Raw genomic sequence first — 27,462 nt, 5'->3', positions numbered from 1 at the left:
TTACTGAATGTAGTTCCCTGTGCTATACAGTATAAACTTATTGTTTATTTTATATATAATAGTTAGTATCTGCAAACCTTGAATAGAAAAACAATAAAGCCATTGGCCAGACTCAGATTTACCATGGGTAAATCAATGGACTGATTTACCATGTGTGTGGGTTTCATATTTTATATGTCTTCATAAGAAATGCACTAATCAAGTGTTTGAATAAAATGCATCAGTATTTCATAGTGTTCTGCATAGAACATGATGTTTTGTAAAGGAAATCAAGACTCAACTTTCTGCCTTCTGAACAAGTTTGAAACAACTACTCCAGGTTTGCAGTCTGTGCACTATTACAGAACTTGGGCACTTTCCTCTCTCCATGCCTCTTAAAGCACCCTCCCTGTTTCCTGACTGCAATATCTCCCTTTCAAATGCTTCCTTGCTTCTTCCATTGTACTCCTACTGCAAATAAGTGTTCTGCTACTATGAAATTTATTACTCAGTGCTGTTAATTATGCATTAGTCTCCTCCAGTGTTCTGTGACCTCCTTGAGAACAGTAGCATTGCTATTTCAGTTTTGATCCCCATTATTTAATGAAATGCTGAATACTTTTGGCTGGTGCTAAATAACATTTGTTGAATAAGTGGATTCAGAAGCTAACAAAGCATATGTCTGGTAAGAATAAATAATGAATCACACATATATTTGTGCATTGGCATATATAATATATATAAATTTTAGGCAATAAACTATTATGGAATGATATTATTAATTATTATAATATGCTATCAGTGCTTAAAATTAGGTGGAAAGAACTTAAAGCCTTCTCTCAATATAAGATAAGCCTTGATATAAGTGAAGATTTTGGATTTAAATCCTGGTTTGATTTATTTTATCTTCTTTGACTGAAGGGAAGTTGACAAAGGTGAAAAAAATAAGAATAATTTCTGCTCACTCATTACCAGCTCTATCCATTATTAAATTATCTGCAATGCCTTTGTTATTTTTAAGAAAATTAAATCTATAGAATCTAGTATTAGAAATATGTTTATATAAATGTTGCCTGACTTATAACCCAGAATATTACTTCCCAGGATGACCATGATACTCCACAATAAAATAGTTTTTATGTTACTTCAGTACAGAGGTTCTCAATAGTTTGCCATCACATACTTTTTTTAAACAAGGTGACACCAGATACTTTTGTTATTTATTTATTTATTCATTCATTCATTCATTCATTCATTCATTTATTAATGGAGGCATTGGGGATTGAACTCTAGACCTTGTGGATGCTAAGCACATGCTCTACCACTGGGCTACATAACCCCATATACATATAGTTTTTTTTATTATTTTCTTTGTGGATTCCAAGGTTTTAAAGATTTAACTACAAAACAGACTTCATGTATTATGAGCTATAAATATTTTTTAGATTTTAATGTTATTTTAGATTTTAATTAAAGGTTTATAATAATACTGTAAAATTAAATACATCATGTCATTGTCTGTGATAGTAATGTGCCAGTGGTTCACTGTCAATGATTGAATAAATCTGAATGGCACAATATACTCAAGTCCAAGGTATAGCACACATTTGATTTAGTCAGTTCAGGTACTGTAACTACCTAAACTTTGACAACAGTAAATGTTCAATATACCAACTGTTCCTCCTGAAATTCTAGTGATGTCATCAGTAACCAAAATCAGAATCAAATTGTTTTAAGTCCAATCACAGTAAAACAAAGTTTATGTTTCATCACTTAACGTGTGTGGTACCTGAGAGTCTTTTGAAAACAGTCACATTATTTAATGAATTTCTAGAAGTTTAGTACAGCAGATTGGAAAGCACAATTTTAATATTAATATGCACCTTTATATCATAGTTTTCTTTAAGAGAAAATGAATACCCTAGTTTGAGAATTTACTAAGCACACAAATGTACATTCAACAGACTCAAACTGAGAACATTCCTTTAGATGATTAGAAAGCTTTAAAAACATGTATATGTACCTACAGATGTATAAATAAAAAGTTAAATAGATTATTAAGGAAAAAACAAAACCCTCTCCTATTATTTGAGAGATTTGTGGCTGGAATTGAAATACTGAAATTAGACCATGCTATTGACAGAAGTCACTAGACATTTATTCACATCACTGTAAACATGACATTGCCTGAAAACTAGAGAAAATTAAAAGACAAGGTGGTTTAAGGGGAAGAACACTGGAATAAGAGTTAAAAGAAGAAATAGAAAGTTTCTTCTCTTCTAACTCTTGTAGTAGCTAGATGTATAACATAAACAAGTTATGTATTCTTTCATATTCAGAGTCTTCCTCCATAGAATTAATGAATTAGAAGATGACACCAGACATCCCTTTAATATTTAATGATTTAAGCCTCACTGCATTGAAAATTTACACTATTTGTATTATCTTCCAAAGTGAATGCTCAAGAAAACATACTAAATTATACTTACTCATAGAGCCTTGGCTCTTCGACCATTCCAAGCTGATTTAATAATTTAAATGTAACATAGCCATCCTTCATAGTTTTATCCAGAACAATTATACTGAGGACAAAGTAATAGGCTACAAAACAAAAATATAGGCTGCAATTCATGTTATTTTTAAACTTTTGTTTTGCTGCAGATATGCATGTAAATTTATATTTATATAATATAGGCACACATTATATCTGCAAATAATATTGACAGGCACTCATTTAGCACATAAGTAATATATTTTACCTCTTGTTAATTTTTACCTAGCCTTGAAAATGAGGAATGAAAAAGCCTCCCATACAGTCATGTGTATGGTGAAGTGCTGGTCAAATAAATAGTAAATACCAGCTGGTCTACAAGCCAAAAAAATATCAGAATTTAGGTCAATTAAACATTTTTTCCTTATCAATAGCACATCTAAGGTAAATATGATAAACCAAATCTTCAGCAAGGGAAACAAGGACTACTACAAAAGCATATGAAAAACCCTCAAAAGTCAACAGTTTAAAAAATCCAATTGGAAAATGAGTAAAAGACACAAACACCCATTTCACCAGAGAGGATATACAGAAAAGCAATGCAATATCATAAGCCGTTAGGTCAACAAAAATTAAAACCTCAGTAAAGCATCACAATAAATTTAATTCAATAAAAAAATTAATTTTAAAAATGGATGGGTCCATTTCTAAATGACAGGACATTTATATGCATATATAAGTATATATGCATATACATGTATATACATGACAGGGACATTGTGCTGTACACCAGAAATTGACACATTGTAACTGATTATACTTCAATTTAAAAAATGTTTAAAAAATATCTCAAAACTGAAGCAACTCTGATTGTAAAACATTAACAATAAATGACCTAAAATATTTTAAAATATAAGAATCTATTTTAAATATTTATTCCCCAGTAACTAAGATCAATGGCAGTGACTGGAAACTTATTTCACAATATTCCTCATTTATAGGATTTACTTTTATTTATAAACCTCTTCAAGGTTTCCATCTCTAAACAGAATAATTTTACTTTTTTAATAGCTCCTCATAAATCTATTAAAACATTTCTAAGATATTCTCTCCTGTTCTTCAAATTTTCTCCTCTTGTCTAAATACATTAGGAATATTATATACTTGCACATTTTTGTATTTATACAATTTAGTTTCAGCTCTGAAAGCATAGTAATAATATAGATAGATGTCTTAAACTCTGTATCCTTTCATGCTGACACAACTCTAAATGTGGGAAAGATAATCATGCAAATTGGGCGGGGGACCAAAGACCTTGTTTGTGTTTTTGGAAAAATATTACCCAAAGCATACACTTATTTTATTTAAAAATCAAGTTCTTATTTGAATTTATACAACTGGCTGTAACAAACTTTAAAGTTCCTTGAAAGTGCAAGATGAAATTTGGATTTTGGATAAAAATATAAATTAGTATATAAAACTAATCATTGGTTATTTGTTCAAAATGTTAACTTACTACAGAAAGGATTTGTGTCAGTAGTATCCAAAAACACAGTCGTCCTGAGAGATCTGTTTTCTATTCTTTCTTTTAAATCATCTTTCCATAGCTCAGTTTGATAACCTAAGATTTGAGAAATAGAACATTAGTAGTTGGACTTCAAATAGCATACAGAAATATAAAATCACTAAAAGAACTAAAGGATCAGTGTATTATAATAATTTTAATTTGTGGATTTTTTAACTGAAAAATCATTTTCAAATAATTTCAAATTTGATGTATTTTAATTACAACTTGTAAAGTCAAGATTTACAAATAAATCTATTCCATGGAAATCTTATCAGAACTTACTTAGCATACTCCATATTGTTAAAGTCCATTTGTAGAAGGTTTTACTATTATATTATAAATTCAGAATTTTACTTGAGATTATTTTTTGATAAATGCAGGAGAATAAATTGATTGGATAAAACTTGAGCATAAAATTTAGCTCCATGAGCACAACACCCAATTCTCCTATATATACATTCATACAGATACAATATGTATATGTGTATATTATAGATACAATATAATAGTAGAGATAGCATCCATATACATTATATAGTGTGTGTATAATATATATATATTTCAGATACAAACATTATTTGTACATATAGAATTTGTATTATACAAACAGTTATTTTTAAGATGCTTCCTACTTCATATGTGTGTCTATTTCCACATTGCTACCTCCAAATTCAAGAACTGAATGTAGAGAAAGAATACTGCATTGGAAATTCAGAAGTTCTCACTTGTGCCCTTAAGCAATCCATATGTTCACACTGGGTCACAATTTTCTCTTTTATAAAAAAGCAACAGGACCGAAAAAAAAAATCCCCAGCATGAGGTCTGAAGAAAACTAATCCCCATTAGGTATTTTGTGGACAGAAGGGGTCTATGAGGAAATAAGTCTGGCAAAGCCTGCATACTGCCTACCTCTCCTTGCAATTCTCTATGTATGTTCCTATAAACCTCCTGTGAAAGAAAACTGCGGGAGGCTATTTAATACAGACTTTGTAATTGCTACCCATTTCATGGAGGCTCTTTGGTTTTGGAAACATTTCTGGCAGAGCCTGTCATGATGCTGATCAGATGTTTACATGCTCATGACATGCTTGGGGTCTGGTATTGTCTCTGGCAAACCCTGAATAAACAGCCTCTGAAATTCATTCCAACTCTAACATTCTAGTTTTATGTGGGTTCTTTTTTCTCTATAATTTCCCACCGGCAGGCTTTAGTTGTCAAAAGTTGCAATACTTAACTGCTCTTACCAAGTTTATTGATTTAGAAGGTGTGAACCACCTATGATTCATGTCTACTTACTAATAGCAAATGAAAAACTAACCATGGTCTACACCTCTTCACTTGCTCCTAAAACCTCCTATAAAACAAAAAAAACCTCAGTACCACTAAGAATGCACAAGTCTCTTTCTTTAGCGGAAATATAGATGGATGACAAATAGTGAGATCCTTTTTTTATTTCCAGAGCAAGGATCATCATGAGACCACCAAATGTGCCCAGCACGCTGAACACAGAAAGGCAGCTGATCAAGTTACTCTCACTAAGTATCTGAAAAATATTTAGTAGGAAATGATTTTCTCTGTTCCATAGAAAAAATTCCATAAAATATTAATATATTCACAAGAAAATATGAAAGCTCCCAGCAGAAAATACTAACACACTTATTTTATTCATTTTCCATAAAGAATTTAGTAATTATAACAATCTCTCTTACCTAGTTTAGGACATGATTTTTCCTTAAAGTTGTCACAATCCACGCACAAACCAGTCTTGTAATGTTTGTATGAATAACAAGGAAATGAAATAAAATTGCAGCCTGTTTCCAAAGCTGCCATGAACAAGTAAACTGCTCTCTGGTGGTCACATTTAATAAATTCAAGTCCTTAAGTGTTAAAAATCAAGCAATAGATGTATTAGGCCAACTTCAAGTAAATTAGAAAAAAATAAAAGATTAAATTTTACCTAAAGCTGTGCACTTTATGAATATCAAAGTGTTGACTATAATGCGGTTTTATCTCAGGCAACTAAACAAATGGTACCACTGAAAACTTAAATATACTATGCCTTTTACGTGAGATGTATAAGAAATTTTTCTAAAGTAATCATTAACGCAGCAAAAATGTTTAATTTCAATATTCCAACAAATTTGACACACACAGTGCTACCATAGTTAATAACTACTGTACACATCTCTCCCTTCTAACCCCCACCCCTAACATTTCTACTCAGTGTCAGAGATTACTATGAAACCAGGTGATATTAAAACTTTATTGTGTCTCTTTCCTTTCAGAATTTCTCATATACTTGTCCCTTGGACCAAACCTCTAGTTGCAGTGGCCTTTAATGATGTATTATTTGACTGGTTGACTGTAGACCTCAGAACATTTCTCGCTATGGGAAAGGGAGCCAAATTCCACGCCTGGGGCAGTTGCACAGCTGTTTATGTACAAAGTAACCAAGTGAAAGAGTTCATAAATCTGTGTTTGTACAATACTATGGTAATGGTAAAGATTAAATCCTGAAACCAAACTTGTGCTGTATGGTATATGCTATATTGACTTATAACTTCTCCTAATGTTTAAAACAAACTAAAACTGCTGAAACTATAATGTAATAAGTTTCACCCATAACCAAATGGGATATCTACCGGTAACCTTTATGAACTAAGAAAGATCAAATTAAACCATTTTCCACCAATAGCTCTCTTGAATCATGGGCAATGATGATCAAAATCTTCTCCACAGGTTAAGAGGGGAAAAATAAATTGATTTGCTTTCATTATTTTGAATCATATGCAATTTATTCTAAAATGCTATTGTTATACCTGAAAAAATGGATTTAGGACAGCCAGGTTGCCTTTTTCCTCCATTTGGAAAAAAATCTATATGTCCCAAGGGTTCTTTAATGCCTAAACCTGAAAAGAAAAGCACCCAAGAATCACAAAGTAAATATAATCAGGTAAGCATCACTTACATAAAACAAAGTCTCCTATAAAATCAATTGAAGTGACTCTTAAAATTTGAATTGAAAATAAATGCTTTTTTGAAAATATGAGTTCTTCTGGTATTGATTCCTCAAATTAACTCCTTATGCAAATCATGTTTTATTAATTTTACACCTTTACCTGTGACCAGTGTATTATGGGCCCAGGACAGTTCTTTGTGCTGTGACTATGTAAGTGAAAAAGAAGAAAAATAGAGCAAAAGCCCTTATTGTAGTGGAAATTACATTCTAGAGGAAGAAAGACATAATAAACAAGTAAAAATATAATATGTCAGATAGTAAGTGCTGTAGAGAAAAATTAAGTAGAATAAGGGACAGTGAATGCCTAGGAAGGGCTCTAGGTTGCACTTTTAAATAGTTTGGCTGGGGAATTGCCCACTGAGGAGGGGAGAATTGGGTGAAGACAGGAGGGATGTGAGTGAGGCAGTGAGCCAAGCGGAAGGTTAGCTGGAGTGTAATGTGTGAGAAGGAGCATTGGAGAAAATGAAGGCAAGTCGTTTAGAACCCTTTAAGTAAATGTGTTGATTTGCTCTTATCCTGGATAAAAATGTGTAGGACTTGGTGCTAGATTAGAAAAATTGAAAGATGATGCTTCAGCTGAAACAAGTTGGACCAGAGTGACATGAAACATGTAGCTGATTTAAGAGGTTCTATATACATTCATCCATTGGTATCCCCTGGTATTGGTTCCAGGCCACCCCCCCAACACTCCCCCTACCATGACATGGACACCAAAATCCGAGGATACTCAAGTCCCTTATATAAAATGGTACAGCATAGTCATCCCACTGTACCCATGAGTTCCGCAGCCACAGATACAGAGGGCCGACTGTTTCTGCAGAGCCTTGAGACCCTGGGGAAGGGGCAAATTCTGAGTGCATTATCACTATGAGGTCTATAACCCAGGGAAGCCATAGGAATAAAAGGATAGCAGGATTAGAATACTCAGGACTGTGATTAGATATAAAATCTTGCTGCCAAGTAAAATTGCAGCCCTTTGGCTTGGGGTACAAAAAATTGCCTACAACATAATGAACTCTTGAGAGACATCAGCAATTGATTTACACAACAAAGATAAATACTTGCATCTGACAGTATGGGTTACAATGCAGCGACTCGATTTATTCCTAGTATATATAAGAGCAAGACGACAGCTAGTGAGGTGTTAGCAGGGCATGAGAACTCTGGGCATGTGCATTAGAGGGGAGGGGATTCATCATATACGGAAAGACAGGACAACTTAGATGACTTCATTAGAACTTTCTGGAATCCAGTGTGGCAAATATATGACTTAGTTGTGACAGTGGTGAGGGTATGCTAACCAATTCCTCTTCACATTCCATCATCAATTTAGCTTGTAGAATTTTAGGAAGGAAGGACAGTCTCCTAAATATAATTTTTTAAAGTCCAATAATTTTGAAGATCTTTAAATTTCCTCATAGCTGAACTCAACATGGAGTTCGAAGCCTAGGAGGTTTAAGGTTTGGGGCCATCATTTTCTTCCATTTACCTCTGAAGTATAATCAAACCAAGAAGACTGCTCAGGAATTAGGAAAACGCAAAAGATATTTATTAACTTACAAGCAGCCCTTGATTCAGGCATGTCATTTCCCTTTTATCAGATGGAAGGGGCAGGGCAGCTTGATCTGCTTAGGTCATTCATTCTCTTGGTTTCAGAAAGGGTGGGGAGAGCAGATACAGCTTTTTAATTTTCTTTTTATTGTAAAATATAACACATACATGCAGAAAGAACATAAAACTAAAGATTAATTAATAATTCTAAAGCAAATAGCCACTTAGCTACCACACCCATGTCAAGAAATAGCACCTGGAAACTCCTGCTGTGCCTTACCCAACCACCAGCTTCCTTCTTCCCTATAAAAATAAGAACTATCTTTTAATTTTTTGTTTTGTTTTGTTTTTTTGCTATTGTTTGTCTTTACCTTCTAAGGATGCCTCCCAAAACAATATATTTTAGATTAGCCCATTTTGGAAATATATAGAAATTGACTCATATTTCATGCATACCTTTGTATCTGACTTCTTTTGATTATTAGGATATTTGTGATATTAAACCACATGGTCAAGTGTAAATGTAGTCATTCATGTAATCATTCATTGTTATATGGTACTTCATTGAATGAAGGTACCACAACTTACTTATCGATTCTCCTGTTGGTGGACATATGTTGTTTCAAATTTGGGGTTAATATATATTAATACTGTGAACATTCTTAAAACACACACCTAGGAGTGGAATTGCTGTGTTGTAGAATATTAGTATTTTCAATTTTAATAAATAATGCTAAATAACTTGCCAAAGAGGTTGTACCAATCTACACCCCTACCAATGACATGAGTATTTCTGTTATTCTCCATCGTCTCCAATAAATAGTCTCACGAGGCTTTCTAATTTTAGTCATTCTGGGAGGCATGAGGTATTTCACTGGAGTTTTAATTGACATGTTTCTGCTTGCAGAAGCTTTTGAGAACTTTTCATTGCCTGTGTGGAATTTCCTTTTTGTAAAATGTCTGTTCAAGTCTTGACTTTTTTTAATTAAATAGACATTTCCCTTTACTATTGATGTATAGTGGTTTCTTATCTCTTCTCCTATTTTGGCTTCTGTTAGCTTCCTTAAAATGTTCTTTAATGAAGTTTTCATTTTTAATATAATCAGATATTTTAATCTTTCAATTTGGGTTAGGGATTTTCATGCACACTACAGAAAAATATTATGTTATAAAGACTTTAAAATAAAAAGCTCATAACATATTTATTGTTTCTCCTTTCACATTTATACACACCATAAGAAAAGAATTTTTGTGTTTTATGGGGGTTAAGACCTTTTTTATTTCAATTTGAGTTTTCAACTGACTAACATAGAACTATTTATCAAAAATTCTACAAATAACAAATGTTGGAGAGGATGTGAAGAAAAGGGAACCCCTGTAACACTGTTGGTGGGAATGTAAATTTGTGCAGCCACTATGGAAAACAGTAAAGAGGTTCCTTAAAAAACTAAAAATAGAATTACCATATGATCCAGCAATTCCACTCCTGAGTATATATCTGGAAAAAATGAAAACACTAATTTGAAAAGATACGTGCACCCCAATATTCACAGCAGCGCTATGTACAGTAGCCATGACACTGAAGCAACCCAAGTGCCAATAGATACAGATAGATAGATAGATAGATAGATAGATAGATAGATAGATAGATAGATACACACACACTCTCTCTCTCTCTCTATATATATATATATATACACACACACAGTAATATATATGAAATATTGCTATTTGCAGCAACATGGATGGACCTAGAGAATATTATGCTTAGGAAAATAAGTCAGAGAAAAACAAATACTACATGATATCACTTATATGTGGAATCTAAAAAAAGTAATGTAATTGAATGTATATACAAAACAGAAACAGACTCACAGACATAGAAAACAAACTTATGGTAACCAAAGGGGAGGAGATGGAGAGAGGAACAAATAAGGGGTATGGAAATAATAGATACAAACTACTATACATAATATAGATAAGCAACAAAAGTTTACTGTATAGCACAGGGAATTATACCCAATATCTGACAATAACATATGATGTAAATTTGTAAAAAAAAAGGAAAACTGAAACACTATGCAGTACACTTGAAACTAATACAATATTGTAAATCAATTGTTATTCAATAGAAAATAAGAAACCCAGAAAAAAATTAGAATCATTTTCACACTGTCCAACAATTCCAAAATCATCATAATTCTAGTACATTTCATGACTCTGTATTTTGTTTCACTGGCTTTTTTTGTCTACCCTTACACTAATGTGACACTGTCTTCATTACTACTCTTTTAATAGGCTTGATATCTGGAAGAACATGTCTTTGCACTTTTTTCTTCTTCAAGAATACTTTGACAATACTTGGCCCTTTGCATGTCGATATTAATTTTATAATTAGTTTGTGAGCTTCTTTTAAAAAGATTGGCTTTTGACAAAGATTGCATTGAATCAGTAAGTCAACTTGGAAAGAACTGACCTGTACAGTACTTGGATTCACATATATGGTTTATTTCCATTTTATTTTGGTCTGCTCTAATTATATCCTGCAGTTTTTTGTGATTTTCTGCATAAAGCTCTTGCACAATTTTGCTAAGAGTTATTTCTAGGTTTATTATACTTTATGTTATTAAAATGGTATAATTCTAGAATTTTATTTGCTCTTACTGCAGGTTTTTAGAAAGAATTGAATTTTGCATATGCAACATATCCAGCAATCTTCCTGAAATTTCCTGTGAATTCTAGTCAATTATCTGGAAATTCTTTGGGGTTATCAATGTATGCAAACATATCACCTGAAAATGATATTTTATATGCTTCTACCCTTTAATACTTTTCTTCCCTTACTGCATTAAGACATTCAGTAAAATGTTGCCTTAGAATGACAAGGATAAACATTCTTATCCAGTTCCCAATGTCAGAAAGAAAGTCTTCCAAATTCCATCACTGAAGTAACATTTTCTATTGATTTTTGAATAGAAATATTTTATCAGATTGTGGAATTTTCTTTCTGTTTCCAATGTACCAAAGTTTTTGCCATATATACATTTTCCCAAAAGCTTTTTCTGCATTTGATTGAAATTAAGTGAATTGTCTTCCTTATTTTTTTGCTAAAATGAATTAAGAAACTGATTTTGAATGTTAAATTAAATATACATTTTAATAATAATTCCAAATTGGGTGTTTCATTGTCCATTTTATGTTGAATTGGTTTTACTAATACGACATTTCATGCAGAATTTTTGCTTCCATGATTATAACAGAGAATGTCTAGCAAACTGTCTTTTCTGCAATGTCTTTCTCAACTTTTGACATTAAGTTTATGATGGCTTTCTAAAAAAGTTGTAAACAATTTCCTTTTGCTTGTTTTTTTTAATTCTCTGAAAGTGTTCATGTGAGAATTGTCTTATCACTTAATTATTTGGTAGAGAACAAGAATTTACTTTGTGGAAGGCTTTAAAGTACAGTTTCTATTTCATCAATAATTACAAAACTATTCAAATTTTCTCTTTTCATTTGTCAGTTTTGTAAATACTTTTGCTTTTTCACTAGAATTTTTCTATTTCATATACTATATGTTTTCATACTTTCATAATGTTGTTCATTATATTGTTTTATGATTATTTTAATACCTGTATTATCTGTAACACTATCTCCTTTATTATTATTGGTATTAGTTACGTTTTCTCTCCTTGTTCTTTCTGTATTTCCTCTCCAAGGGTTTATTTATCTGGATGGTGAAATACAACGTTCAATCATTCTATGTTCCTTTCACTTTTTTCAAAGGAAGGTAAATGACATATACATTTTAAATGATTAATTAAGGTGGTTTTAAAGTGCAAATATTTCGCTTTTTTAATCACTTCTAATTCATATTTTATTCCATTATTTTTGTATGATTATTAATAGCTTCTTTCTCAATAGCTATGGGTGTATTTTACCTTTAATTCTTAATATCTCAAGATAACATGCTTAGATTACTGATTTTCAGCCTTTTAAACATCTGTATTAAAAACAGGACATTTACTTCTCGTCATGGGTTTTGCTGACTCCAACAAATTTTAATATGTAGTAACTTTAATACTGTTGAACTTAAAATATTTTATATTTTCATTATTATTTATTCTTTCCTTATTAGTTATCTAATTAAGTTCTCTAAAATATCCATGTGTGCTTTAGAAGAATGTAAATTCTCCAGTTTTGGGGTATAATGTTTTATAAATGTCTATTAGATCAATTTTGCTAATTCAAATCTGCTACTATGATTGTGCAGTTCCTACTTTTTCTGTAATACGATAATGTTAATTTTGCTTTATGTAATTTGAAGGCATGTCACTAGATATAAAGGTGCCAACCATGTGGCATCTAGTAGCAAGTTAGATCTAATAGACTGAGTCATCAAAAGATATTAAGAGTATAAGACAATCCAAACAGTTTATTAGGAAAAGTCAAAAATGCAAACAAAAATAATAAAAAGTGTGAAGAGCTAATTCAAAAGTCTATGGCAGAATTTCAGAAAAAAGAGTTCAAAGAACTGCAGAGTAATTGGGCAGTAGGTGTGCTGCGTGTGGGAATGTTAAGCTGATATAAATGTCTAGACATAAAGAAGACTTGAAAATTTGAGGTCATATCAGAACTATGAAATTTTAGGCATCGACTCTCTATAAGGTGTAGGTGAATTTAGATTTCAGAAAAAGAGCACTAACTCCAAGAAATGTTGCTTGTGGGAAAGACAACCATATAATTTACAGGCTTATCATCACTTCATCCGCTACTCTTTTCTCTTGCATTCTCCTCTTCCCAAGCATCTACATCTCCTTTTCCATTTTCAAATAGTTAAGCAATAAATCCTGCATTGTTACCATTGGTATCAGTATGGATGACATCCACAAAATTTGCATCAGTGTAATCTAATCTGCCATTTGATGGTTTTCCAGAGAATTGTGGCCCAGCTGGGTCAAGACCTGAAATTCAAGAAAGAAACTATTAATCTATTGATCAAGTCATACTGCAATGTTCATGAGATCATATGCCTGCATTATCATCACATTATAAACGTAACAAGCCTAGACAGTTTTAGCGTAAAGCCTTCGAAAAACAAATCTAAAGATAAATGAAATTAGATGAATAGCAAGTGCCTTCTTTATTTGAATATTTTTAACCAATCTTCAGAGTTTATTAACAGTATAGTGTTAGATACCACAACAAAATATTATGGAGTTTTTTTTACATTTTTATTTTAAAAGTAATTAGGAATATATTGATAGTAACTTTATATTTAATAAAAAATAACAACTACTACTCCTGAGTGGGAAAAATAATAAATACCATCCTGGTTCTGTCTTGAACCTTATGAAGTACTAGCTTATCCTGAATCTACCTACAGGTCTAAAATGATTTTAAGTGTAAAATGCAATTTGCGCTGTGGGACAAAACATAGTTGTTATTATTATCTTATTTATTTCTCACAAAAATTTTCCACACACACACATCAGAAAGGAAAAATATGTTAAAAGTTTCACAGAATACAGATAGTATTTCTACTGTATTTGAAATTCTAAATACAAATTCTAGATTCATGACCTATTGGAGAGTGTCAAAAAGGTGAGGAGATAAAATGCAATGCCTTGAGAACATCTATGCAATAGGAAAACAATCATCTTAAAAGATATTTTAAAAAGTAAAATATAATATTGCTCATGTCAGGCCCTTCTGTTATCCCTACTTTATTTGGCCCACTTGACTGACTGAGGCAGAAACTTCTCTTTTCTCTATAAATTGCTCTGATGTGGAACCACCACATTTGCTAGCCTTTTATTTTATTTTTTTTAATTGAAGTATATTCAATTTACAATGTTGTGTTAGTTTCTGGTGTACAGCACAGCAAAGTGATTCAGCTATTTGTATAATATATGACAATAACAGCCAGTAGTAACACCTAAGCCAGGATTTATACAAGGTCTCCAGCATCCAAGCCCATTCTCTTTCAACAACCATAACTAGTTCAGTTGGAACTCCTGGTAATCCTACCTTATTTTAAGGTGTACTTACTCCATATTACTCTAGTGTGAGTATGTCCACATGCCAAGCAGTCATCAGGGTTTAAAAAGCCAGAGAAGGGGGTGGGAGGGCATACATTGGGAGTTCGGGATTTGCAGACACTAACTACTACATATAAAATAGATAAACAACAAGGTCCTACTGTACACTATATTCACAGGGAACTATATTCAATAGCTTGTAATAAACTATATGAAAAAGAGTTTGAAATGGAATATATATATATATATATGTATATATATAAGTTCAGTTAAGAACTAAATAAGACTTTAGAGTCTGACTAAAACAAAGACCAGCATTTGAATTTAATATAGAAAAAAAATTTGTGCATCATTTCCATTCCTAAAATATTATTCCTGTTAAATTTTAAATAAAATAACTTCTGATGCTTAAAATATTAATGTGTCAAAAATATTTTACCTGTTATTCTTCCAATTTGACCTTGAAATGTCTTTCCAACAAATCCACTAATATGAGCCCCTAAGCTCACACCTATGAAGTGAAAACTATCAAGAGTAGCTCCATGCTTCTGTAATTCAAAATGCAGTGTTACAATTTTCATTTCAGAAAATCACAAATTATGCCTTGTTGCATCAATATTCTAAAATTCATTATTTTTTCTGTTTTAATCCACTCCTGAGAGACAAGGAACGGAATTTTATAATTTTAAAACAACTATATCTTTATTCAACATTTTCCATAAAATATCTGTTTTTTCTCTACACATTTTAATAGTATTAAATTTTTATTTAAAAATCATTTAAAAAAACTTCATTTTTATCTAGAATAGCATATGCAAAGTAACACAATTAATAAAGCATTTTATAATAATAACAATAATTAAACATTTTGGGGTACTTTGTGCTAGCTACATTGATAAGTGCTTTATAAATCTCATATGTAATATTCTTAATAGTCCTATGAGTTATTTATTGTTATCCTATTGCCAAAAACTTTCTCTGATACCCATTAAATGCTGAATAAATATGGTTTGATAATGAGTTTTGAAAGCCCCATATACTTATTACTATAAGGGGAAAAGATGGACTTAAAGTCCAGGTCTATTTAACTTCAAAGTATATATTAATCTACCTCTCTGTTTTATCTGTAGACTGTGTCAAAGACTTTAGGGAGACTGAACAGTGTGAATAGTCAGCCTCACTTCAGAGATGATAATATAAGACTCGGGAATTTTAAGTGATTTCCCCAGATCATAAACTGGAGAGTCATGGAACCTGATCTTCCAAGCCCAACTTTTGAACACCTCTTAGAGTCTCAGCCCAGGGTTAGGGGGTGGGGGGCATCAGGAGCTTAAATGAAGGAGAATCTGTTCTACCACACTTTCAGGAAGCAGCTCCAGCCTACACAGTGAAATTTCTGATGGCTTATGGTAAAATGTGGAGCATTTACTCTAATGAGAAACTAGATCCTGGTTTTCCAGGCACAGGGTGATAATTTTCTTCAAATTTCTAAGACCAACGCCCAGAAGCCTGAGGGAGTATTGCTCTCAACTTTAATACTACTGGTCTTTTTATCCCTTCTCCCTAATATGAAGCCTTTGCAAGCAAAATCAAAGTTAGAAATTTATCTCATACTACAAATTTTCCTAAATCTCTCTATTTAACATTCACATTTTCCACACTTTGAGTTACATATTTATGAGTTAGAGAAAAGACCACTACTAAAAGGAAAAATCAATTATGTAATTTAAAGACTATCAGAACAGGTGAATCAAATACTTCCTGTCTCTCCAGAGGGATGCTTGGGGTTTGTCCAAATTTGGAGATGTAAAAATAATGACACCTGATTATATTCAATGGTTATTATATGCCAAATACTGATGAAGAATTAATTTCATTTAATACTTAGCTAAGATATCGATATAAAGTTTTGTTATCGCATAGGATAACAAAAGGAAAGACAAGGAAATGAGGCAGAAAGGTTAAGCAATTGCTCCAAGTCACACAGATAAGGGATAGATTTGGTCTTTGAACCCTTCCATTCTGACTCCTAACCACAGCATGCAACTGCTTCCTGGATCTGTGATGCTTGCTCAATTTCGGCAGAGACTTGGAAGTTCAGCACAACCCAACTCAAAGGCAGGTATCAAGACTCAAGAATGCCCCCAAATCAGATATCCACCCTTCTTTCTCTCAAGTGCCCATTACCACTAGCTCTCTCTAGAATAGACATGGATCTCCATGTGGATTGATTTAGGAAAACAGAGATCATTAAACCAACAGATAACCTAGACCTGTACTGAATTTATTTGACCCTTCCAAACCCTAGACCCAAAGGCTGGACAAATCTAAATAGATCTGCCTTGAAGGTTGGCAAAAGTGTGCTATTTTCCAGTTGTTTTTCCCTCAATTTTACCAATGTACACTTTACTATAAGCATATTAGACATGCCTTAGAAAAGATGTCTTAAAAATCCAATGCTTATATAGTTTATCTCCCCTATCCACATAGAATTACCACCTTATTGTGAAGTCAGCATAGGTAGTTAAAAAAAAATCTTAAAATATTTTAAGAAAAAAATAACTGAATCTTTAAGATAATTAAAAAAATAAGACAGGTCATGTCTAGGTATACAATTATCCATTTACACAAAGAAATGATGGCTGCATATGTTAGCTTATCAATGCAGTAATTCTTAATGTTTATGGGAAAACAGTTTTATCTTATTACCACTTTGTAGTATTACATAACATGCTGTATATTGTATAACATATTTAATACATAAAATTCCAAACTTACCAAAAGATTATGAATGTACCTACTCAAACTCACAGCAACTTTTCTGGTATTTTTAACTGCTCTATTGTAAAGAAAAGTTGTAGCGCCTCGGTTCCAGTCTACTATAATTATATTCACATTGTCTTGGTTCAACAAAATCCTTACAAATTTCTGAAGCCACGATGGAGTGGAGCCCATTGGTCTGTATCCATGAATAAGCCAGACTGTTTTCTTGCTTGTGTTGAAATGAACGTTAAGTGAGTTGTCCTGCTGAAACAGTGGCTCTGCACAATTTGGGTTGTTCCTTGTATACAATATCAGAATTACCTCCATTTTGGGAATAAACAGATCTTTGAAGGAATCCTTTACACTTAGCTGAGAGAATTCAAGGCATGGTCCTTTATTCTCTGAAATTAAAAAATATATATATATCAGTCAAGCTGAGTATTGGGATAGTATTTGATTCAATTCCTGTTGCTGTTACAAGGAAAAGAATTGAGCTTGGAGGGTGAGGAGGATTTCATTTTATTAGCACTTTAACATAATTTACTGAGCAACTACAATGTTTAAAGTAATTCACTGATTACTTAAACAGACTTTTTGAACTAGACATATTCAAATTTTACAGTGAAATACAGAAATAAATGTGGTTGGTTAAAAAGTAAAAATTAATTTTTTGTACAAAATAGCAATCATATGACTAATGTAATTAATATTATTAATAAGGAAATTGTTATACACACCAATCAATAGAAGTCCATAAATTGATGATGAACTTTAATAGAAATTTTGCAGAAGAATGTTTAGATATGGATAAGTATTAGAAAAAAATATATTTTACCTGACTAGTGATCAAATAAATACAAATCAAAACAAAAAATGTATCATTTCTTCATATCAAATTAAGCAAAATGGAAAAATCCTTTTAATACATAATATCTATAAGGGTAAATGCAAAGGTTCATATAACATGGATGCTGATAGCATAAGTTGATACATCCTTTTGAAATTTTATACATGTGTATGTGTATACTACACACACATAATCTTAAAAATGTTCACTCGTCTTGATTTCTTTCTAGGATTTACATTAATGAAGTAAACAATTTGTATTAAATGTAAAGACATTAATTATAGGGTTATGCATAATCACACAAAAATTTAAAATACTTTAATTATCATCATACAGAATTTTATCAATGTGTGCATCCTATTTGTCTATCCATCTACCTACATATCTATCTATCCATCCATACATTCTGGAAGGAAGTAGGGCAGAAAATGAAACAACTAGGCCAAATCAATGGCAATAGTCACTACTAGGCAGGGAAACATGGCTGTTTTTTTTTTTTTTTCTTTTCATAGTTTTAAGAATTGTTAATTTTTTTGCAAAATAAGTATATAGCCTAAAAATATTTTTTTTAATGAGAGCATAAGATCGTACTGCTTCTGGAAATTTAACTTGGTAAGAAGATTTGGAAAAACAATTTGTCAATATATATCAAAAATTCATAAAAGAATTAGTAAAGTTTATGCCAGTAATTACACTTCTAAGAATCTGTCCCAAGAAAATAGTCCAAAAATACATTTAAAAGAACTAATATACATTATTTTATACTGGAGAAACAGAAGCAATTGCAATGCCCAGAAATAATGGCGCACTTAAGTAAATTTCATATGTGCATATTTGATAAATTTAAATAAATATTTTAACATATGTAAATATGTATTTTAAATGACATATATATTGGGGAAATCTATAGTAATATGCATTAGTTACAATTATTCTTGTTTGGAGAGTATATATGTGATATTGTCACAATTATTTAGAAGATAAAGAAGGCAGTGAAAAAGCAGCAAGACCTGCATTCAGTTCCCATGTTAACAGCCAGGAGATATTTGGACAAGTGAAAAACTTTGATACTTAATTTGCTCTAAGTACTAAGAAATGAGGAAGTGGAGAGGAGGTATAAATTAAACTTCAGTGCAATATCAGTGCTGACTATATCGTACAAATTGTGTAGGAAATTGTGCTTGTCAACCTTCCTACCAGCTGAAACTCTGAGAAGTCCAAATGCAATGGATATATCCAAATTGCTAGTCCACTCTAAACCAAGGTAGACTGTACCTGGCCCTGGAATGAGGAATGAGGAATAAACAATAGCCTCCCTGTGATAAAATAAGGAAAATAAATCACCTAAAACCATGAAAAGAAACATCTATTGTCCATTACCAGATGTAGAAGTAATTGCAGAAAGCTCTTTGTCACCTTCAATAGAATGCAAGAAAAATCACATCTCAAAAACAGGAAACCATTGTGAGAAAATTTATTGAGGCAAAAAAAAAGATAGGTTAGGTTAAAAAGGGAATAACAAGATACTCTAATTCAGGAAAAGTAAAAATGCAAATGTCGAGTAAAAATTCACATTATAGATGCTAAAACATGGAAATCTCACCTTATAGTAAGAAAAGAAGGAAGAAAGATATTTAAATTATAAAGGTAAACATAGATTTGAGACAGGGAATAATGATTCAAATTAAAAATCATCAATATTCCCCTGGCAGGTGGGGGAGGAATTGGAGAGAGAGAGAGGGTAGCAGCTAAAACAATTAAGGAAATAACTGCCTACCAGGGTGTACCAACTGAAAAAGGCTCAACACAATCTAGAGAAAATCATTTAATCAGGCTCACCAAGAGAACTCCTAGAACCTAGCTTGGGTTTCAATGAAAGAGAAAATATTCTAAAAATATCAAGGCAGAAAATTCAAGTTACAAATAAAAGAGTGAAGTTATGATGACCAGATTTACAAAACAATGCATCAGACAGATAAAAGTGTAATAAATGAAGATTATAAGTGCAAAAGTTTGTGACCTAATAATTTCAAATTCTTCCTAAAGTACACCACTCATAACTGACTAAGTACAGGTCCTGAAATCATCCCTGTTAAATGATAGATTTACTGAAGACAAGAGCCATAGAAACTCACAGCATAAAAAGATTGAAAGTGATCATAGAAACAAGTTAGACACCAATTTACGTGTAAATATTATAAAACTGAGTAAAACATGAATGCAATCTGTGGTACAAAAATTCCTTAATTGGGGTACTCAAAAGATGTTAATCTAACATTTTTTAATAAATAGATAAGTATGGGTTTTAAAAGATATTGAAACCTTAACTGTTAACCATTACTATATAAAACAATACATATAACTTTCTACACACTAAAAATATAAAAGTATAACAAACAGTGTATGTATATCCAAAAGATACAAAGAAATTTGAAAACTAAAAATAGAAAGTAGAAAGTATAAAACAAAATGGTAAAATTACACACGAGAAAAAAAATTTGTGATCTATAAACAGCTACATAACTGTATAAGTCCTGCCTATTACAAAGCAAAAAAAGTCAGATTTCATAAGAAAAAAATTAGAAAATTAGGTATAAAATACTTAAAAGAAGTGCATGCGAAATTTTAAATAATTGGAAAGGTAGGTGTATCCTACATAAATAAAATGAAAGGAAACTAGGTTGATATACTAGATTGCAGTGATGGCTCCAATTCATCTTTCCTGAGTCCATGCCATTTGCTTTGCAACTTTGAGATATTCTCCCATCATAAGTGGGGTGACTTGCTTGATGTGGGTACAAATATTACAGCATGCCCTGGAAAATAGGACCTTGGTAGAGGTAGTGCAATCAGATGCTGAACTGGGCTTGCCCTTTAGGGCTGGGCCTCTCATACTTCTGCTGTCACCATGAGAATATCCCAGGTCTGGCCTGCTAGAAAAGGAAAAACAGGTGTAAAAGAGCTAAGTTGTGTTAGTCTCCCCAGCTGATCGATAGCCAGTCAACAGCCAAACATGCCAGTGAAGCCAACAAAGAAGAGCAGCGCCTAAGGAATTCCCACCTGACTCCACACAGGTGAGTCATAACCGCATTACATCAAATGCCACTGGGGGTGTGGGTTTTTATTTTATTTTGTTTAGCTTTATTCTGATATCATATAATCAACTTCACTGGTTATATTAATATCACATTAAGAAAACAAACAAACCTTTCTAAATGGTACCAAAAAGTTACACTAGTATATTGTAAAGCTCTTACAGAATATCACACTGAATCAACTCTCGTAGATTTTAGGAGTAGAAAGAGAAATAAAATCCTATGCATCAAAAACTTATAAGCATCCTCAATAAGATTATCAGTGCTTTTCTCAGCAGAAATTTTGCAGGCCAGAAGACAGAAAGATGATATATTTTAGTATTGTTAAAGAGGAAAATGCTCCACCTAGAATCCTATATCTAGCAGAACAGTTCTTCAAAAATGAAAGAAATTAAAACATCCCCAGACAAACAAAAGCTGAGGGACTTCATTAACACTATGACAGCTTTATATGAAACAATAATGGGAACCCTTCCAGTTGAAATGAAAGGACATTAGACAATAACTTGAAGTCCTATGAAAATATAAAGTTCTCTGGTAAAGGTGAATTATGAACAAATATAAAAACCAGTATTATTGAAATTTTGATTTGTAATTCTAATTTTATTTTCCACAGGATTTAAAAGACAAATGCATAAAATTATAAATCTGTGTTAGTGAGTATATAGTACATAAAGATATAACTGTGTCATCAATAACATAAATTGGGAGAAACAGAGCTTAAAGGAGTAGAGTATTTCATATGAAAGTTAAGTTTTTATTGAAGCCTTTATTATCTTTATTGAAGTGAAGTATCAATTTAAGATAAATTGTCATAACTTTAGATGTTACATGTAATTACCATCATAACCACAAACAAAATAATCTATAGGATATGCACAAAAGACAAAGAGTAGGAAATCAAAATGTGTCATTACAAAAAAATCAACTGAAAACAAAGGAAGAAATGAGATGCTTCAAATCCATTAGGATGGCTACCATTAAAAAAAAAAGGCAACTGTTGGCAAGAATGTGGAGAAATTGGGACTCTTGTGCATTGCTGATAGGGATGTAAAATGGTGCAACTGCTATGAAAAATCGTATGGTGAGGCCTCAAAAAATTATAAGTAGAATTACCATATATTCCAGAAATCCCACTTCTGAGTATATACCCCCCAAAAAATTAAAGTAGAGACAAAAAGAGATTCTTATACACACATGTTCAAAGCCTTTAAATTACTCAAAAAGTGGAAGGAACCCAAATATCCATCAAAAGATGAATGGATGAACAAAATCTGGTATATACATATGGTGGAATATTATTCAGCCTTTAAAAGGAAGGAAATTCTTACACATGCTACAATATGAAAGAACTTTGAAAACACTATATTAAGTGGAATAAACCAGTCACAAAAATACAAATGCTATATTATTCCACTTATATGAGGTACCTAAACAAGTCAAATGTATAGAGACATAAAGTTGAACAGTGGTTGCCAAGTTCTGGGAAGAAGTAGAAAACGGGGAATTTAAGGGGTTTAGACGTTCAGTTTGCAAAGATGAAAATGTTCTGGAGATGGATGGTGGTGATGATTGCACAACAGTATGAATGTACTTAATGCCACTGAACTGTACACTTAAAAATGTTTAAAATGGAAATTTTTAATATACGTTTTACCACAATTAAAACAAAACAAACAAAAACCTTACAGAATCCAATTCCTTTTATTATGGAGATCTGATTCCAGACTTGCTCTACTTCTGTAAACAATGAGAACACTGGATAAAATATATGAAAAAAAAAAGTTTAGACATTGGACAACAAGAAGCACAGGACTATGATATCTGAGGAAGGGAAACATGATTTGAACCCTACACCTAATATCTTTCTGTCTGGAGGCAGTTTCCAGACTTCAGTGCAGGAAGGTTGAGTACAACAAAGAATGGTGATTTTGCTGAGTGGGGGAGAAAGACTGAAGTTGGAGGAAGCAGAAGCAACTAGAATTTGTATCACAGAGTGTCATAAAGGAAGGAGCTATGCAGAGGCAGAGCCCCAAATTCTGCAGAGAGGTCCCCTGGAATCTGTTGCTGGAGACAAACCTATGCCAGCCTAGGGTGAAACTCTACAAAGAGTTGTAAATGCAACAATTCCAAAGGTCACACTGAAGTTCTGACTAGCCAGTGTAGAAAAACCTTAATGAACATCAGGGACATTTTGTAGAGATCCTAGAAGAGTTAGACTTGGTTGTAATGCGGCTACACTAGTTCTAGAGTAAAAGAATTTAGACCCATTCTTTCTCCCTTTCATTCTCTCAACTCTGCTTGCTTTGATTTGGCTTCATTCTCTTGCAGGCTACAGGCTATGTGTGTGAAATATTGAGAGGAAATATTTGCAATCTTGAGTGAGCAAAGATTTTTTTGGATAATACACAGTAAGCATAAAACATAAAAGTGATACATTGGAAACTGTCATAATGAAGGATGTTTGCTCCTAAAAGGACATGGTTAAGAATGTGAATATGCAGTCTTACAAAACGTACATCTGAAAAAGTACCTGTATCCAGCATATATGTGTGTGTGTGTGTGTGTGTGTGTGTGTGTGTGTTGTACGTGTGTGTCTAACTACATATATATGTAAAATAAGAAAAGTCAATTTAAAAATTCACAGAATTGGAAGACACTTCACAAGAGATGGTCTAATGATCATGAGGCTCAAAAAGATGTTCAGCATCATTAGTCATCAAGAAAATGTAAAAGGGAATAAGCTGATTACACACGCAACAACTTTGATGAATCTCAAAACATCATACTGAGTAAAAGACTCCAGAAACAAAAAAAAAGTATATATTGTTGAATTCCATGTATATGAAATTCTAGAAAAGGGGTATCTAATCTAGAGTGTCAGAAAGCAGATCAGAGTTGTATGGAGCCAGAAGTGGGGGGGGGGGGTACTAATTGCTATAATCCAAATTTTTTGATGCAAGAACTGTCTTGTATCTTGATTGATGAGATGTCTTGGGGAAGGTGAAAAGTGCACAAGAATAATGAATGAAATTTTAAAGATAATAAGGGGGCATGATTTAAATTATATTTATAAGTTGAGTAAAAAGAGGCCTGTGAACTGAGTCAAGAAGTGATAGACAGATTAATGAGACAGAATGGGAACACCCAGAAATACACTCTATTATCCATGATACCTAAGGCAGTTCAGAGTAGTCAAAAGTAACAGATTTTTAAATAATGATTATGATAATTATTTGATTCTAGTTATATTTAAAAAACGTTCCATGTAAAAGTATAATTATATGAACTAGAAGAGGAATATAGTTAATATGTACATGATCCCAGGTTGAGGAATGGCTTTTTAGCATAAAAACCAAGGAAGAAACCATAAAGCATGAGACCAATAGATTCCACAGCACATGAATTTAAGAGTTCTGTACATAAATGCTATAAACTAGTCAAATGAGAAAAAGCTTAGGGAAATATTTTCAGTATAAAATAGAAAAGGGGTTCATATTCCAATTGAACACCAAGTAGAGAATATGAACAGACATTTTACAAAATTAAATATTAAAACAGCTCACAAGCATAACAAAGTGTGCTCAGTCTTCTTAAAATCTAATAAAGATGGATTAAAATTATATTGCCATATCATTTTTATCATCATACCCATGACCATTAACACCAATGTACGTGACAAGATTTTTAAAGGCAGTTATTTAGGAATCAACTATGTGGCAATGTAAGCCTACAAAAATAAATTATGAGGTATCCATGATGATACAGCAATTAAGAAATCTATATAGTCCATGTGTATATGCATATAGTCCTAATTTTAGCTGTAATATATAGTATATATAGTACACTCTAAACACACACATTTGTGCACATACACATGTATTTATTGTAATAGAACTGGTAGGAAATAAACTGATACCTTAATTGTAGTTTGTGGTAATAGTAATATTAAGAGTAGATTTTTTTTCTGTTTCTCTATATTTTTCTGTAGGTTTTCTCTTTTCTACATTTTAGTATTTCTGAGTGTTCTAGATCTAAAATATTTATTTGTTAGTTTTAGATTGAGGAAAGAATGGTTTAAATAGACTTCAGTTAATTAAAAAATAACAAATAATGTTACCAGCAAAAAAAGATATTTAGAACAGAAAGATAAATACTGATTTTTAAGCCTGTTTGGAAATTAACAAACTGAGGTTCTCAGGGCTAGACCAAATAACTCCACTGTGATTAGAAATTCAACAGCAGGAGCACAAAATTGGACTTCATTGTCAAATGTGTAGAAAGATAATTACTCTAGCAGTAATCTCAACAGAGCGATACATTGAGAAAGAATTCTGAAAATCTTAGGTTTCAAATTATAAAGCAGTAAATTTTTTAAAAAATATGAAAGACATATGAAGTTAGGAATAATGATTCTAGGTTGTTCAGCTCTATCTCTGAAATATATTCCGATTACAGTTATGATGTCTGTGAAGAAGAGGACAAGGAGATCAAAATGGACAGAGTCCAGAGGAGTGGACAGCACCTTGGACATGGACAGCTGAGCCCCAGGTGCCTCTAGCTTCTCTCAAACATCTCTTGCGACTCTGAGCAAAATTCTATATATAAACAAAAGGAGTTGAAAAAACAGTCCCTGTGATTGTGTTACTCTAATACTCTTTGACTTCAAACCCATATGTTCACACTTGCTGAGGCAACTTTGTCTTGCAACTTTCAACACTGACCAAGTGAATAACAGAGGGGCCTCAAAACTCAGTCATAAAAAGTTACCAATCCTAACACATCCTGGAAAGATTTAACCCTTCTTCCCCTGATAATCCTCTGAAACCCACATTCATCCCCAAAAGCCTGCATGAAAACCTCCTTCCTTCTCTTTCATTTCTGAAAACAAAACAGAAATAGCAGTGACATCAATGATAATAATAATAATGATGATTTATGGTTATTTACCAGTCACTCCATGCAGGCACTATAGTGTTCTGCATTTGCTATCTTTCCTTTCATTTTATGTATGAAGAGATTAAATGATCTATCAAAGGTCACACAACTAGAAGCAACAGAATATTTCTGGGTGAGATCTTAAAAGTATGAGATTCTTTATGGCACAAGTTATTATGTAAACAGTTGAGCAACATAAATGAGACTCTATCAGAAGTTCCCCAGCTCAATTATTTATTACATGTAATAAGAAGAATGAAAACCTGGGGCCAGCAGAATTCCAGATACAAAACGATGGACTAAATTGAAGACAGAAGTTTGCATGGCCATAGAGCCAGCTGAGACACAAAAGTGTAGGCAAAACTTTAAAATCCCTGAAGGCTGGTGGTAGAAAGCAATACCGTATCTTTAATTTTCTGATTCTGAAGCAATCAAAGCACATTTAGAAAATAGACATTTATTTAACATTTCATAAGAAATCAAGATGCTCAATCAGTAACTTTTCAACTGTAAAAATGTTTGGAAAGCTGCTGAAAATGAAGCTGACTACACAACCAAACTAAAGTAGGTGACTGATAAGTCTTTAGACCAGAAATTTCCAAGCATGGCTTTAAATATAGGTGTCAAAAATGACTGGGAAAGTTTGCTCAAAAAGTAGTTTCTCGAGCCATCCCCAGAGATCCTGTTTTAGTTTGTACAACTGCATTTTTAAATGCATAACCCAGAGGATTCCAATATAAGTAGTCCTGAACAGGTCTACCATAAGTGTACACAGGTAGATACGGCCCTCCACTTGGAAATCCATCAGAGAGAATTACAGAGAAAGTGCATATGGATGAAAACACAATGGATTATTATAACCTAAATTGTATTGCTTTATAATTGCCCAAATTGCTCATTTACGCTATCTTCTTTGAGCTTCACGATGCAGTTAGAAGGTATTAAAATTTTTACTTCCATCTAAAACTCAGGAAACTGATGTTCAGGGAGGTTAAGTGACTTGGCGTGGGATAACAAGGCACCAGGACTAGACTCTGGGTCTTTCAATAGCAAATCCCATGTTCTTTCATGTTACACTTATTTTAAAATAACTTTGGTACAATGAATTATAAAGTTGCTTGTGGGCATATGATGTTAGTAAATAAGTAGAAATAAATTACTAGTTAGATCAGAA

At 32.4% G+C, this 27,462-nt stretch overlaps 1 protein-coding gene across 1 annotated transcript in view; it reads right to left on the bottom strand.

Annotated features, from left to right (window-relative positions):
- The window catches only part of LIPI (lipase I), a 52,688-nt gene that overhangs the window by 17,861 nt on the left and 7,365 nt on the right, over positions 1 to 27,462 (bottom strand). Inside the window, exons 2-8 of the mRNA XM_032479853.1 lie at positions 17,424 to 17,809; positions 15,085 to 15,193; positions 13,467 to 13,568; positions 6,857 to 6,946; positions 5,747 to 5,914; positions 3,987 to 4,091; positions 2,469 to 2,580 (exon numbers count right to left, since the gene is read on the bottom strand). Of these exons, the coding sequence (XP_032335744.1) occupies positions 2,469 to 2,580; positions 3,987 to 4,091; positions 5,747 to 5,914; positions 6,857 to 6,946; positions 13,467 to 13,568; positions 15,085 to 15,193; positions 17,424 to 17,735 (998 nt within the window). The 5' untranslated portion in view covers positions 17,736 to 17,809. The remainder of the gene's footprint in view (positions 1 to 2,468; positions 2,581 to 3,986; positions 4,092 to 5,746; positions 5,915 to 6,856; positions 6,947 to 13,466; positions 13,569 to 15,084; positions 15,194 to 17,423; positions 17,810 to 27,462) is intronic.

Source organism: Camelus ferus, chromosome 1 (genome assembly GCF_009834535.1).
Source record: "Camelus ferus isolate YT-003-E chromosome 1, BCGSAC_Cfer_1.0, whole genome shotgun sequence".
NCBI classification, from domain to species: Eukaryota; Metazoa; Chordata; class Mammalia; order Artiodactyla; family Camelidae; genus Camelus; species Camelus ferus.
The sequence above is the reverse complement of the archived record's forward strand: the minus strand, read 5'-3'. Positions and strand labels throughout refer to the sequence as shown.